The 14,632-nt window shown below is 35.1% G+C and overlaps 1 protein-coding gene across 1 annotated transcript in view; it reads left to right on the top strand.

The window, feature by feature from the left end:
- LOC311279032 (dematin-like) overlaps window positions 1–14,170 on the top strand; it is a 54,815-nt gene extending 40,645 nt beyond the window's left edge. The window contains exons 2-17 of the mRNA XM_084390263.1: window positions 1,064–1,123; window positions 4,097–4,144; window positions 4,291–4,371; window positions 6,291–6,428; window positions 7,470–7,517; window positions 8,758–8,896; window positions 8,987–9,031; window positions 9,126–9,275; window positions 9,643–9,779; window positions 10,796–10,901; window positions 11,663–11,712; window positions 11,817–11,865; window positions 12,485–12,492; window positions 12,926–12,991; window positions 13,125–13,205; window positions 13,293–14,170. Coding sequence (XP_084246389.1) covers window positions 4,130–4,144; window positions 4,291–4,371; window positions 6,291–6,428; window positions 7,470–7,517; window positions 8,758–8,896; window positions 8,987–9,031; window positions 9,126–9,275; window positions 9,643–9,779; window positions 10,796–10,901; window positions 11,663–11,712; window positions 11,817–11,865; window positions 12,485–12,492; window positions 12,926–12,991; window positions 13,125–13,205; window positions 13,293–13,406 — 1,227 coding nt within the window. The 5' untranslated portion in view covers window positions 1,064–1,123; window positions 4,097–4,129 and the 3' untranslated portion in view covers window positions 13,407–14,170. The remainder of the gene's footprint in view (window positions 1–1,063; window positions 1,124–4,096; window positions 4,145–4,290; window positions 4,372–6,290; window positions 6,429–7,469; window positions 7,518–8,757; window positions 8,897–8,986; window positions 9,032–9,125; window positions 9,276–9,642; window positions 9,780–10,795; window positions 10,902–11,662; window positions 11,713–11,816; window positions 11,866–12,484; window positions 12,493–12,925; window positions 12,992–13,124; window positions 13,206–13,292) is intronic.
- Window positions 14,171–14,632: the final 462 nt, after the last annotated feature.

The following is a 14,632-nucleotide window of genomic DNA, read 5'->3' as shown; positions in this document are numbered from 1 at the left end:
CTTTCATCAGTTTTTTGCACTCTTCTCTTTAACTTTCAGCAGTCTATAGAACTCGAAATGTTTTTTCCCGGTGCGACCGATTAGTACAGACAAAAAAACACGACCATTTTTCAGCAGCAATAATCAGCCAAATTTACGAGTCTGTTCAGTTCAGTGGCATTGTTTACGTTCAGTGCCTCCAAAATGGCCAACTTCCGGATTGATGACGTGTAGTGAAAACCCTCTACAAACACACTCCAAGCTCCTCCTCTTCCATTCTCCAGAGTGCCTTATATCCTGAACCACAGCCGATGATTGGTTGTCTCTGACCAATAGCAGCACCTACAAACTTAAAGACAGCAGAGAGCGGGAAAACAGGAAGAAACCAACAGCAGAGGGCCAGGGAGAAACACAGCAACCAATAACAAAAGGGGAGGGAACAAAAATGCTGGCACATAACAGTTGTGGAATGCACTTACTTTAACTGTTAGGAATGCCCAAACATTCTTTTTAAGATAGTATTTGTGTCTTAATTGGAGACACTGGATGTATATTGTACTCTACCTGTTGTTGCATTTTGGTTTTTTACATTTTCTTTTACGGACTTTTGTACTGTACTTGTTGTAGCGCTTTGGGTATAAGAAAACCGCTTTCTAAATGAAATGTATTATTATTATTATTATTATTATTTAGTGGTCTGGATTAAATATGAGCTACATATTTTTCTTTTTGAGAGATCCACATTCCAGTTCAAGGCCAGAGTTCACTAAGGCATGAATAATTGAGTGATTTTGACTTTTGTGAATTCAGAAGCTCAGCCTGTAGATCAATAACTCAGAGACACTGCTTGAAGAGGAAGCACTTTTGAGAGCACTGTCATTCTACGTCATATTTATTGGCTGTCACTGAATGTTTACTTCGCTTTTTTTTATGGACCACTAAAATAAGCAGCTTTATCATGCTAAATAATATATTTCAAATGCATTTGTAAAGTACTGTGAATTCTTTGCACTGAACAGTTTTTACTTGATGTTCACCTGTCATGTCATGATGAGTAATGAAATCCTGTATTTGGGTGTTTCAGGAATGGTCTAGGGCGAGGAGACCCTGTAAATGTGTGTCATGAACCTTTTCACCCCCTAAGGTAAGATTTCACTGTTCATTTCATCACATCTAAAAATCTTTCTAATGGTCTGCAAGCCATTTAAATTTTTTTTTTTAAATCATCTTTTGTGTTCCAGAGAGGAAAGAAGGTCATGAGGGTGAATAAATGGTGACAGAATTTTCATTTTGGGGATTAACTGTCCCTTAAAATTAACTTTGCAAATATAAACTGATTGAACACAATAATCTTTGTGTCATATTAGCTCATTTTAATGAAGCAAAAAATACATTTTGAGTAATGTGATAATGGAATAAAGGCTGTAAATATGTTTTTCCTGTAATGTTCTGGACTTTTATTTCCTCACGCTAATCCTCAGTCTCAGTGTTAACCCTGACTTTACTCATTTTAAGACAGCTGACAGGATTTGTAGCTTACACTTGACATAGTTCCTGGTTAAATGGGGGAAGGGAGGCACAGTCGTCTGTCACGCTATCCGTCTGTGCTGACTGCAGGGATGTAATGTGTTTTATCATCTCTCTCTATCTCCATCACATCCCTCCCCCAACCTTCCATCTCTCTTTATCCATCGTCTCTATCCTTTCTATTTATCTGCCCTACCTCCTTCTCTGCCACCCCTGACCGGTGACCGCTACCTTTTTTTTTTCTCTGTGTACACCTCTGAATCTGTATCTCCTTGTCTTCTTGCCCCCTTTCCAAAGTAAACATGGTTTGGAAGACCTTAATGGAGTTAAGGTTTGTTTTATTGAGGGCAAGGCAAGTTTATTTATATAGCACATTTCATACACGGTGGTAATTCAAAGTGCTTTACATAAAAACGATTTTTTTTTAAAGAATCATAAAATAATCACAACAGTTACATAGGAAGAAGACATTGATTCAACCTTTATTTAAAATGTATTAAAACAATTAGAATCAAAAGAATAAAAAAAGGATACATAGATAAAATAAAGTGCAATAAGTCTGAGTCTGAATTGAATGTGACTACTGTTGGAGCACATCTGATCTCTTCTGGAAACTGATTCCAGCTATGGGGGGCATATTAACTATAAAGAGGACCTGCCGTCCTTTGAGTGAACCCTTGGTATTTCTAACTGATTGGATCCTAATGATCTGAGTGCTCTGTTAGGTTTATATTCAGTGAGCATATCTGCAATGTATTGAGTTCCTAGGCCATTGAGTGATTCATTGACAAGTAACAGTACTTTAATAACAATCCTAAATGTAACTGGGAGCCGGTGTAAAGACCCAAGGACTGGTGTAATATATTCAGATTTTCTGGTTCTGCTCAGAATCCTGGTAGCAGCGTTCTGTATGAGCTGCTCTGTCTTATGTTTTTTTTTGGGAAGGCCAATGAGGAGTCCATTAAAATTGGCACATCCAGCTGTTCATTTCATTAGTCATTAGGCGATAGGGCTAAGTAGATCTGGGTGTCTGATCTGCATAGCTGTGGTAAGCAATTTGGTTCTTTCTCATTATTTGGGTCAGTGGGACCATATAAGCTGAACATGAGTGGTGCAAGAATTGACTCCGCATGTCATTGATGTCCACCTATGTTCTCATAGTAACCCCTCCCTTCTAAGTATGAACTGACCATTGAAGTTTGCAGCTGTTTTATTCAAGTATTATTTTGTCTCAGGTTTCCTTGTCCTAAAATTTATTTAGATAGTGTTGAACTAGTAAGGATAAATGTGCAACAATTGTCTTGATAAGTATTTTTGGGTTATCTCAAATCTGTAGATCTACATACATTTTAATGAGAAGGAAAGTTATGTAAGATATTTAGACTTTTTAGCAGTGCTGTAATGTGTAAATATTTAGAGCTATTTAAAGCATTTTGTTTGTTTGTTTGTTTTTTACCCCAAAAATTAAATTGACTGTATGCATTAAGAACGAATTTCCTGATAATTGGTTAGTTTATGACATTAATTAGTTTGATATAGACCCTTATTTGCCTTGCTGAGGAAAACAGCTTAAAGATATTCAGAAATGGCATAGTTACAAGTAACAAGAAAACGACATATCAGTCTGAGACATTGTTGAATATATGGAGAATCAAAAGAGATATCATTTGTGATATGTCTTTCCTATTGGTTTCCTTGACTATGCATTTATTGTTGTTTTTTCTTTGTCAAATCCAGAACAGACCTAACCTAAAAACCAACCTAAAGCTCTTAATTGAATACATTAGTCACAGAAATCCATTCAGACCTCTGTCCATCTTAAAAACCATCACACTGACAGGGTCTGGCTGGCTCCATTATGGGAACCATTAAGATGTCTTGACATGACTTGGCATATTTATCTGTATTTCTGAAATGAACCATCCAGTTGCTTCCTTTATTTTTTAGCAGTGTTTTATTGTACAGGCATGCTGCAGGGTTGTGAGAAATGTGTTCTTTTCAGTAGAATACAAAAGATTCACTGGATGCTAGAATAAAGCTTTTGTATTGCGATCCATCAGAAAAGCCCAGAGAAACACTGTCATTGTGCTCATAGTCTATTGACTGCAGAAGGTTTTAAGGTCCTTACACTGCTGACTTTTCTGTACTTTGTGTGTATTAACAACTTTCTGCAACCTACTAGGTTCTTTTGACTTAAAGTTGGTGAAGGTGATGTTGTAAATCATCTGTAAATTAATCCTGGTCACACAAATCTCGGCTAAGTGATATAATCACAAAATTATAGACTATTATCTCTATATATAAAGTCAGATATACGTACATTATATATCTGCATACATACAGTATACTTTCATAACTGTTTGATTTCTTGCATCATCACAAAATGTAAACCATTTTAAAATGTAAAGATATTAAGATATTATAAATATTAACAGAATGATTTTCTGTAAAGCTGCTTTGAAACAATGTGTATTGTGAAAAGCATTATACACATAATCTAACTTCGCGTACATCTGGTTTGAGTCTTTTTGAGGCCATTGACATCCATCTAAAGCCTCGTTCTCATCCTCAATTTCTACTCTTTCCACAGTTACCTCATAAAGGGAGCGCTTTCTCTTTCAAAATGATGCTGCATAAGGTAATTAAAAGCAAGCGTTTTTATATCAAATTTGTTTTTAAGTAGATTTCTTATTTGTTCATAATAAAATAAGATAATAGATCATCATAAAACAAATAAAAAGATTAATGTTATGTTTGACCTTTGACCTGTGTGTATGTGAACAGCAATCGGCCAGTACCTCCCCGGGCACTGTTTGTTCTCTACGTGCAGGAGGTGGTCCTGGAACCCCAGCAGTCACTATAGTGGTATGTGTAGCAGTGCATGCTGAGATATAATTATCTGCACGCTTTCCAGTTGTTACTGTATAGACCTACTTTAAGAATAAACATAACTAGGCCCACACATAAATAGGCGCAACAACAAATGAAGCTCTTTCAAGCTAAAAGATAGATTTTCATAGTATGTTTATGGGTGCCTCTCAATCAGCTCCCTAGTTCAGTAGTCAGGGCCACTGATCAGGGAATCAGCCATTTTAACTCTCTGGTGCTCTTCAGTCATTTTTAACTTAAGAAAATTTTTACATTTTGTTTTTCTACTTCATTGGAATGGTACAAAACTTGGAAAAGGTTTTGGCACTGCTGTGTGAACAGAAAATAAATCATGAACATGATGTACATTAAAAAATAAACAAAATTAAATGGTCCTAAAAAAAAAATTCTCACTTGTAGTCCTCAGTCAAAATGATCGCATTGAAAATTAATGGGAAACAAATTTCATCTAGTTTGGTACTTAACGTTTGGTACGGTGCCAAACAAAATCTTACTGCAGCTAATTTTTTGTGATATCACCCTCAAATTTGGAACACAGCTTGTTTAGATTTATGGCTTTTATTTTCTCACAGTTTTAGAGTAAAACATGTTTTGGAAAATGTATATTTCATATAAAAAAAATTAATTGTATTTTTGTGTATTTTTCATAACAATTTCATAACCTTAAACTTCTATAACTTTATTTAAGTTCACTTTTTATAACTTTACTTCAGCTGTCATGGTGTGGTTGTGGTAAACGATAGAGAATTAAGCAGAAACAGCAATTTAACTGCAATACTCAAAAACACGGAAAAAATATTTGAACAACCACGTACACTAACAACAAAAGCGAACAAAGAATTGGGAGAACTGAGGGCTTATATACATAAGGGAGGATAATCAACAGAATAGGGAATAGGTGTGTATCCTAATTAACAACCATGAAACTAACAATGACTGGGAACACAGGCAAAACGGGTAAAGGGAAAACGAAACCAAAATGCAATAAAACTAAACATAACTCTGACATCAGAAATAATCTGCCATGTGTCTTAAAAAGAGACCAAACTTAAGTCTGCGTTTCAAAGCATTCAATATTTATGATTTACAGACAGTTTAAGTTTAATTTCATTTTCAGGTCTATGCTCAGAAAGTAGTTAACAGGTAATAAATAGATGGAATGGATAAATGGATAGAAAATACAGCATAAATATTTAACTATTTAGTACCATAAAATCCCCTAAAAATACAAAATATAAAAAAAAACATCAAACATATAGTACATTCATTTCATTGAAATGAAAAAAAGAAAAATTCTGTCATTTTTGACCGCCATGCAAGGAACACCAGAGTTAAGGGCTGTCTCAGTCAAAATATCCTTCCAGTGCACTGAAACGTTCACTCCCTAAAAAGTCCCACAATGCACTGTGAAAACCAGGGAGAATCGATGCTCACTATGTTCCCTTACTGGAAGTTCTGAAGCACGAAACAAAAATCAAAAAATTTGAAAAAACAAACCATTATTTAATTATATTTCAGCATAAACATTCAGGTACTTAACATAATATAGCTAACAATTATAATTAATTCACGGCTGAAATGTTGGAAAATGTAACAAAGTATTTATCATAATGTACTTTAAATAACATTAAGAAAATAAATGTCAGAAAAATATCAGTTCTGCTGTTATTCATAAATTCCAGTAGTGACGTTATGCAGTAAGGATGTTGTCATGTCGTCATCATCAGTGACCCAATGTGTAGTGAGACAAGGTTCTTACTGTCCTTATCAGTGCCTAATTCATGTACACAATATGATTCACGACCTAGGGAGCTAGGGAGCTGATTGAGATGTACCGTATGTCTCTGAGGTTGCCAATAATTTCCCTATTCCTTTCATATTTTGGAATGCTACAGGCCAAAATGGACAATCAAGTGATTGGGTATAAGGATCTAGCAGCTATACCTAAAGACAAGGCCATTCTAGACATCGAGAGGCCTGACCTGATGATGTATGAGCCCCACTTCAGCTATTCACCAATGGATCGCTCAGAGGTATGTATATATATATACAGTATGTACACCTGTTCAATTGCTCGTTAATGCAAATATCTAATCAGCCAATTACATGGCAGCAACTCAGTGCATTTAGGCATGTAGACATGGTCAAGATGATATGCTAAAGCATCAGAGTATCAGAATGGGGGAAGAAAGGTGATTTAAGTGACTTTGAATGTGGCGTGGTTGTTGGTGCCAGACGGGCTGGTCTGAGTATTTCAGAAACTGCTAATATACGGGGATTTTCACGCACAACCATCTCTAGGGTTTATAGAGAATAGTCTGAAAAAGATCAAATATCCAGTGGGTGGCGGTTCTGTAGGTGGCCTTGTTGATGCCAGAGGTCAGAGGAGAATGTGCCAGACTGGTTCGAGCTGATAGAAAGGCAACAGTAACTCAAATAAACTCTCACTTCAGCCGAGGTCTGCAGAAGAGCATCTATAAACGCACAACATGTCGAGCAGATTGGCTACAGCAGCAGAAGACCACACTGGGTGCCACTCCTGTCAGCTAAGAGCAGGGAAATGAGGCTACAATTCACACAGGCTCACCAAAATTGTACAATAGAAGATTGGGAAAAACGTTGCCTGGTCTGATGAGGCTCGATTTCTGCTGTGACATTCAGATGGTAGAGTCAGAATTTGGTGTAAACAACATGAAAGCATGGATACATCTTGCCTTGTATGAATGATTCAGGCTGGTGGTGGTATAATGGTGTGTGTGTGTGTGTGGGGGGGGGGGGTCTTACTTTGGGCCCCTTACATGTCTGTCTGTCAGCATGTGTGATGTGTTCACTGGTTAGTTTCCTGATGGATGTGATGTCTAGCCATCAGAGCGCCTGGATAGAGATCAGTACACAGACACACACACACACACACACACACGTCATGTTAGTTCGGCTCTCCCACTGTAATTTCCTTTTTGTTTTGCTGTGATGGAAGCTTTACGCTTCATTAACTCTGTAAACCTGTCTGTGGAAATGCCTAGATATCTCACTTACTGCCAACAACTGACCTCACTCTCTTTTTCTCTCTTTAGAGGTCATTATCTCCTCGCTCTATCTCCCCTCCTCCATCATCTCCAGAGGTAAGTTGTGTAGTACATGTCTGTCTGTGAGGTTAAAATTATAAATAAGTCATATGCAGCCTAATATCTGTCAACTGAATGGCAGGTTTATATGCTGTTTATATTTTATCAGCACTCTTGCTATGAGGCTTGTCCAATCAGATTAGAGGACCGGAAGTAATTGTTGTGTAATGAAAACAGGGCGGTTCACAAATAACATAGACATTTAGTTTACAAATTATGTACACTACTGTTAAAAAGTTTGGAGTTGGTGAGATTTTTAAATGTTTTTGAAAGAAGTCTCTTATGCTCACCAAGGTTGCATTTAGTTAATCAGAAATAAAGTAATATTATGAAATAGTATTACAATTTTAAAAAACTTCCTTTTTTAATACATTTAAAATGTTATTTATTCCTGTGGTGACAAAGCTGAATTTTCATCAGCCATTAATCCAGTCTTCAGTGTCACATGAAATCATTCTAATATTCTTCGTAAGAAACAGTTCTTATTTGTATCTATGATGAAAACAATTTTTGCTGTTTAATATTTTTGTGGAAACGGTAATACTTTTTTCAGGATTATTTAATAAATAGAAAGTAATAAAAAGAGCATTTACTGTATTTGAAGAAATCTTTTAACATTTTAAATGTCTTTACTGACACTTTTGATCAATTTAATGTCCTTTCTGAATAAAAGGATTAATTTCTTTTAAAGAATATTTAAATATTAAAAAGTATAAAAAAATCTTACAGGCCCCAAATATTTGAACGATTGTATACATGTAGAACTTAATTGATTCATTTAAATAGTCTTATAATACTTTTGTGACAAATTAATTTGTACATTTTTAAAAGTCTCAATTAAAGTTCATGTGTATACTGTATATAATAATTATTCAAGAATTAAAAAAATGCTATTTTAAATAGCTTTAGTTGGAATTCAGCCCACAAGATACCAGTGCCGCCACTTGGCATGTAGATTCGATAGAAGTTACATTTTTAATAATTGAAATTTTTGTATTACTTTTTTTGACAGAATTTTAATATGCTCAAGGTGTTCCTAAATACTTATATCACACATATAAATCAAACAAAATATGAAATGAATCTCTTTTTAAAAACTTCAATATTGAAGCAATAAACCACCAGTGGCCCTGCAGCAGATATTTGACCATGTTCAAAGATCAAACTATGTTATGATCTGCTTTAGAGTCTCTCTGCATGATTCTTAATCACACAGCCCTTCTACGTATAATTGTAGAACAGTCTATCAAAGGACGTGCGGGATTGGTCAGAGCCGAAGTCATCGGGCAGCTCTTCTCCTGCCTCAATGCAGCTGAGTAAAAGCATCACTGTCAGCACAAAAGTCCCACATCAGCAACAGCACTTCCACAGGCCAGGTTTGGTACTACAGCCCCTCACAAACACAGCAATGAAACCTCAGGGAACATCACACACTAAAACTAAACAACCGTCATTTTTCCTTCCAGACAACGGAAGCAACATTTTCAAGAAGCCGCCTATATATAAACAAGGTATGAAATATCAGTTCTGCTCTTATGTCAGATTCAAAGTAAATGATTTTCTTGAGCATATTGAGTATATGTATGTGTATTTGAATGGATGTAGATGTCTCATCAGCTGTCCCGCACTCTAAACACATGGAGGATTTAATCATCGAGTCATCGAAGTTTCCTGCCGCCCAGCCTCCAGACCCCAACCTGCCCTCTAAGATAGAGACAGAATACTGGCCCTGTCCACCCTCACTAGCTGTTATAGGTAATACACTCTCACACTATCTCATTTTTTTGGGGTTATTTTAAGGAATTGTTGGAGAAACACCAACTGCAGTTCAGTTAGCCCTATAAAGCTTACTGTATCATATTATATATATATATATATATATATTATATATTATATATATTGTTACGCAAATTTCTACGGCCTCTAAATTATCAACATGATCAAAATGTTGTACGCAATCTTCTACATGCCTTCTGTCTACACATTTATATTTTAGAACACTAACAGTACATGCATGTTGTAAGTAGTATTTGGTATCGGGACAGTTTTATGATGTGGTAGTATTCCGTTCATCTACTCGTTCTTACACTCTTCATACCATATTCTTGTGTTTGTGCAACAGAGACAGAGCGGAGAAAGAATGTGGCATCCAAGACAGCTGAGGGAGAGGAGGGTGAGGAGGATGATAAGTATGATGACAATGATCTGTCTGAAGACATGTGGAGACTTCGGAAAATGCAGAAGCAAGAGCTCAACAAGGTGTAAAATTATCTGTAAAATTTTCTCTCTTTTTAACCTTTTAGTCCTGCAGTTTTACAGTTAAACTATTTTAAATGGCTTTTTTCTAATTCTTTTCATATTTATTTTTTTATAAATATATACTTTTGTTCCGCAAGTTTGCATTGAATCAATTAAAACAATTCAATTTAAATCAGCGAAACAAAAAAGTCAACAAAGGTGACAAAGACTGGAATATGGTTTCATAGAAAATCTATTTAAAATAGATGCTGTTCTTTTTAACTTTCCATTTTATCAAAGAATCCTGAAAAAAAATGATCACATTTTGATTTTCCACAAAACATAAAGTAGCACAACAGTTTTCAACATTGAGAATAATAATAAGTTAGCGTATTAGAATAATTTCTGAAGGATCGTGTGACACTGAAGACTGCTGAAAATTCAGCTTTGCCATCACAGGAATAAATTACATTTTAAATTACATTTAAGTAAAAAACATTTCATTTAAATTGTAATAATATTTTATTATATTGCTGTTTATACTGAGCATAAGAGAATTACAAATATTAAACCTTCTTACCGACCCCAAAAGTTTGAAAGGTACTATCATACATGTAGTCTTTATGTCCTATTTGTATACTTAAAAAAATATTTCACACTACAAACAAATTTAGGGAATCTTTCAAATTAATAGTGACCAGCCACACCACCTAAAATACACACCTTATACACTCATTTAAATTTGAACTTTCTTTCCTGAATTAACAGTTCTTCTTAAACCTTATTTTCTTTGGAAATTGAGGCTAAAAGATAATTGGGTCGGTTCTTATTTGTAAGATCTTTTGTCTCAGTCGACCTTCAAGTAAAAGTCATAGTTGGTTTCAAATGAAGGACAAATCTTTAGGGATTCTTGCATTTCCCGTCGAAACAGGGAGCCATGCTGATCAATTCAGTCTCTCAGCCTGAGTATATTGTTTCAGTTTCCATCTCACCCCCCAAACTCCTTCTTCATCTCTCACTCTCTCTCTTTGCCACAGATTCAGTCTAATCTAGGAAAATTGATACTTAAGGAGGAGATCGAGAGATCGGCCCCTGTCCACAGGAAAACGCGGTCCCTGCCCGACAGGACACCCATGCATCTGGGTATATTTGAATGTGTGTGTATGTGTGTGTTCCTTATTTCCCTATCTTTATAGGGACAAAATGTCCCCACAAAGATAGGCAATATCTGAAATCCTTGTCCTTGCGGGGATATTTATACTCCCCATGAGGAAAACGGCTTATAAATCACATAAATCATAAGTGATATTTTTGAAATTGTAAAAATGTAGAAAGTTGGGTAAGTGGGGAGGTGTAGGGTTAGGGTTATGGTTAGGGGATAGAATATACTGTTTGTACAGTATAAAAATCATTGTGACAATGGAATATACCCATAAAACATGAATACCGTGTGTGTGTGTGTGTGTGTGTGTGTGACACTTAAGGAAGAACAGAACAATGATACGTAGAGATAAGCAGCATTACTAACAGCAGCTGTTGTATCTAGTGGAAATCTGAGTCAGTCTTTCCACCTGCAGTCAGAGATTATGCATTACAAACCAATGATCTGAATCAGATTAGAGTTTATAGGTCTCTATGGGAAAGGTCAGAGTCTAGAGAACTCTTTTCGAACAATTTCATTATTGCATTACACTCTGAATTCTGTCACTGAAAATGGTTGTGATTCCAGTTAAAAGGTTGACCTTGTAGTGACCCCTTCTGGTTGAAGAAATGCACTGCATCCACATGATACACATCCCTAATGGAAAAAATGTTGGCTTCAGCAACAATACTTTTTATATGATGAGTATTTGGATGATATTGGTCCCAGTCCATTAACATGTTTCTTCTTTTCTTTTACACAGCCTCCAAATCCCCCTCATTTCCTTCCTACACTAAGACTGGGCTTACTAGGGTGAGAAAATAAAATCTGATTTGATATGTTAGCTTTAATTAATTACCATTAAGGAGCCATCCTTAATTACACTGATATAATTGTCTTGTGTTTATGTGTTACAGCTGCAGTCTGCTGAATTCTCCTCTTCAAACAGTGATAAAGGGAGTCTAAGTAAGTTTTGGGATTACGATATTTCTATTCTATTCTTTTGTAAGAGTCATTTTTGTCTTTTTTTTGTCATGTTTATTTACACTTCAATCAGAGTGCCAGTATCAAGAGGCATAATTCTATTCTAACCTATCCTATTATATTATATGATATTATATTATATTATATTATATTATGTTATAATTCGTTGAGAAATGTAGAGTGCCCGAATTGAGACTTATATTTTTATTCTATTCTAAATAGCAGAGCATTTTTTTCGCAGTACGAGCACTGGTTTCTATATATTTTATTATTATTTATTTATTTTATTATATATTATTTTAATATTATAATTTATACAATATATTATATTAAGAGTCATCGTTTTATTCTGTTTCAAATAGTAGAGTAATTTTTATCATGTTTATTTACACTTTAATTAGAGTGCATGGAGTCATTATTTGATTCTATCCTATTGTATTCTATTCTGCTTTGTTGTAATCTATTCTCAACTTTTTTTTTAATAAATAGAAATAAAACTGAATTGAATAGGAGAGATCTTTGTCATGTTTTTATACCTCTTGCTCATTGTTTTATCATTGTCTTATCATTTCTCTCTCTCTCTCTCTCTCTCTCTTTACAGATTTCCAGGTATGTAATAATGTGCATTAAAATAAAGTGCCACCAAATAAATGTACATTTTTAACAGCTAAAACAGACCAAATTACAGGTTAAGTTAGTTCATTTTGCAGACATTTTTATTTAAACCAGCTTGAAATAAGGAAAACTGCAAAACAAGCTGTTCATTGAAAATTGCCAATAGCAGTATCAGCATTTCTGATATATATATTTTTTTGAACTAATATTTTTATTTAGAGCCACTGCAATACAGTATGGCATTGGGTTTTAACATGTTAGTCCATCATGTTAGCATTTCTGAAGATTTTAGTGAGTCAATCTATTTGCAACCTTCAGTCTCAGCAGAATTCTATTTTTATTTTTACATTTTACAATCAGATTTTTTGTAATAATTGCACAAATCACAGTTGTGGATAGGCTTACAGTGGTCTTCTCTCTTTTATAGAATGGAGATACCCAAAGCAGAAGGATAGACAGAGGGAATTCACTCCCTAGTATGCTGGAACAAAAGGTAAAAATGCCAACTAATCAAGAGTGTTTGGTATTCATCAGAGCTCTTGTACGTATTGTTGCTAAGTGACTGCTTGCTCATGGTCAAAGTTCATTAATTATGTGTTTGCACTATCTATGTGTTCGTTTGGCAGATTTACCCACATGAGATGCTCATCGTGACCCACAGAGGCAGAAACAAACTCCCACCTGGTGTAGACAGGACAAGATTGGAGGTAAACATTGTTTTTGCTCATTATTCAACCTCATTATTTAACTGTTCTGTTGGGAACAAAGGCTGACCATTGAACCTCTCTCTCCAGAGGCACCTGTCAGCTGAGGAATTCCAGAATGTCTTTGGAATGTCCATTGAGGAATTTGACCGGCTCTCCCTTTGGAAGAGGAACGACCTGAAAAAGAAAGTCTCTCTCTTCTAATAGTAGAGAAATGCGTTCTTTTACAAACACTGTCACACATCTGCACTTCCACTTGTGAAAACAGTACAAGCGATGTAAGTTAACGAAAGATGAGGAATGTGATATAAGGAATGTGATTATGGAGCCAGCAAAAAAAATCAGTTATCCTTATCGTTTGATAAGCCCCATATCTGATTGCATCTAACAATCATGTCTGAGTCATGGATGTTGCCTCTTTTTCTAGTTGCAGCTACTATGTCAGGTCTTCACTGAGGTTCCTCTCTGTGTGCTTTATGAAGCTGAAATGATACACACAGACATGAAAGCTAGCAGTACACATGAAGCCAATATGAGTCGCACTAGTTATTTGAGTCGACCAAATTCAGAAGTTCAGATGGACCAGCAGGAACCTGTGAGTTTCATTCACTATAAAGTCACTGCCACACTTTTCAGCCTTTATGTGCTAAGCATGAATTACCAAACCTTCAGAATATGGGTCAGTGACATAACGCTCATTTTGCCCCCCAAATGTATTTGTTTATTAAAATACATAAAAAATGTGATTCATACATGCAGCAACTTCAATACTCCTCTTCTATGATGAGCATGTTTTTTGGGGAGCATACAGTAAAAATGTCAGGGTGATACGACTGTACCGATATAATGAAGTAAAATTAAAAGAATGAAATACTTAACATGGAAATCTGAAGTAGTTTTGCATAATCTTTTATTATTATTTATTAGAAAGATATCCAATATTTCAACAAAAACTCCAACCACCATGCAGAAAAAACATAAAACAGGAAATTATATTATAGAGGTTGATAAGATTCATAAAATGTTCAATAATTTGACCTTTGTATGATGCGGTAAGGTTAGTTCAGGTTGTAAAATGTCATGTGGTGCGACTTCCCAAAATCGTCATTATATTTCTGAATGAATAAATCATGATATTTCTACAATTAATTAATAATATTTGTAAGAAATATGACATTTTTAGTCAATAAATTTAACATTTTTAAAAGCCATATAAAAACCATGTATCAACCATAAAACCATTATTTGCCGTACCATTTATTATACTTTATAGTCTTATTTGTCATTGACCCATATTTTTTTTAAAGTGTCTGAATATTTGAATTAAGCAAAGCAGCTATTGTTGATAGTTCAGAAATTAGTACAATTTATACTAGGGACTAGAGATGCACATATTGCACACCCTCATTTTTTACACCTTAACACAAACA

Source organism: Rutilus rutilus, assembly GCF_951802725.1.
Source record: "Rutilus rutilus genome assembly, chromosome: 19".
Taxonomy (NCBI): Eukaryota; Metazoa; Chordata; class Actinopteri; order Cypriniformes; family Leuciscidae; genus Rutilus; species Rutilus rutilus.
The sequence above is the reverse complement of the archived record's forward strand: the minus strand, read 5'-3'. Positions and strand labels throughout refer to the sequence as shown.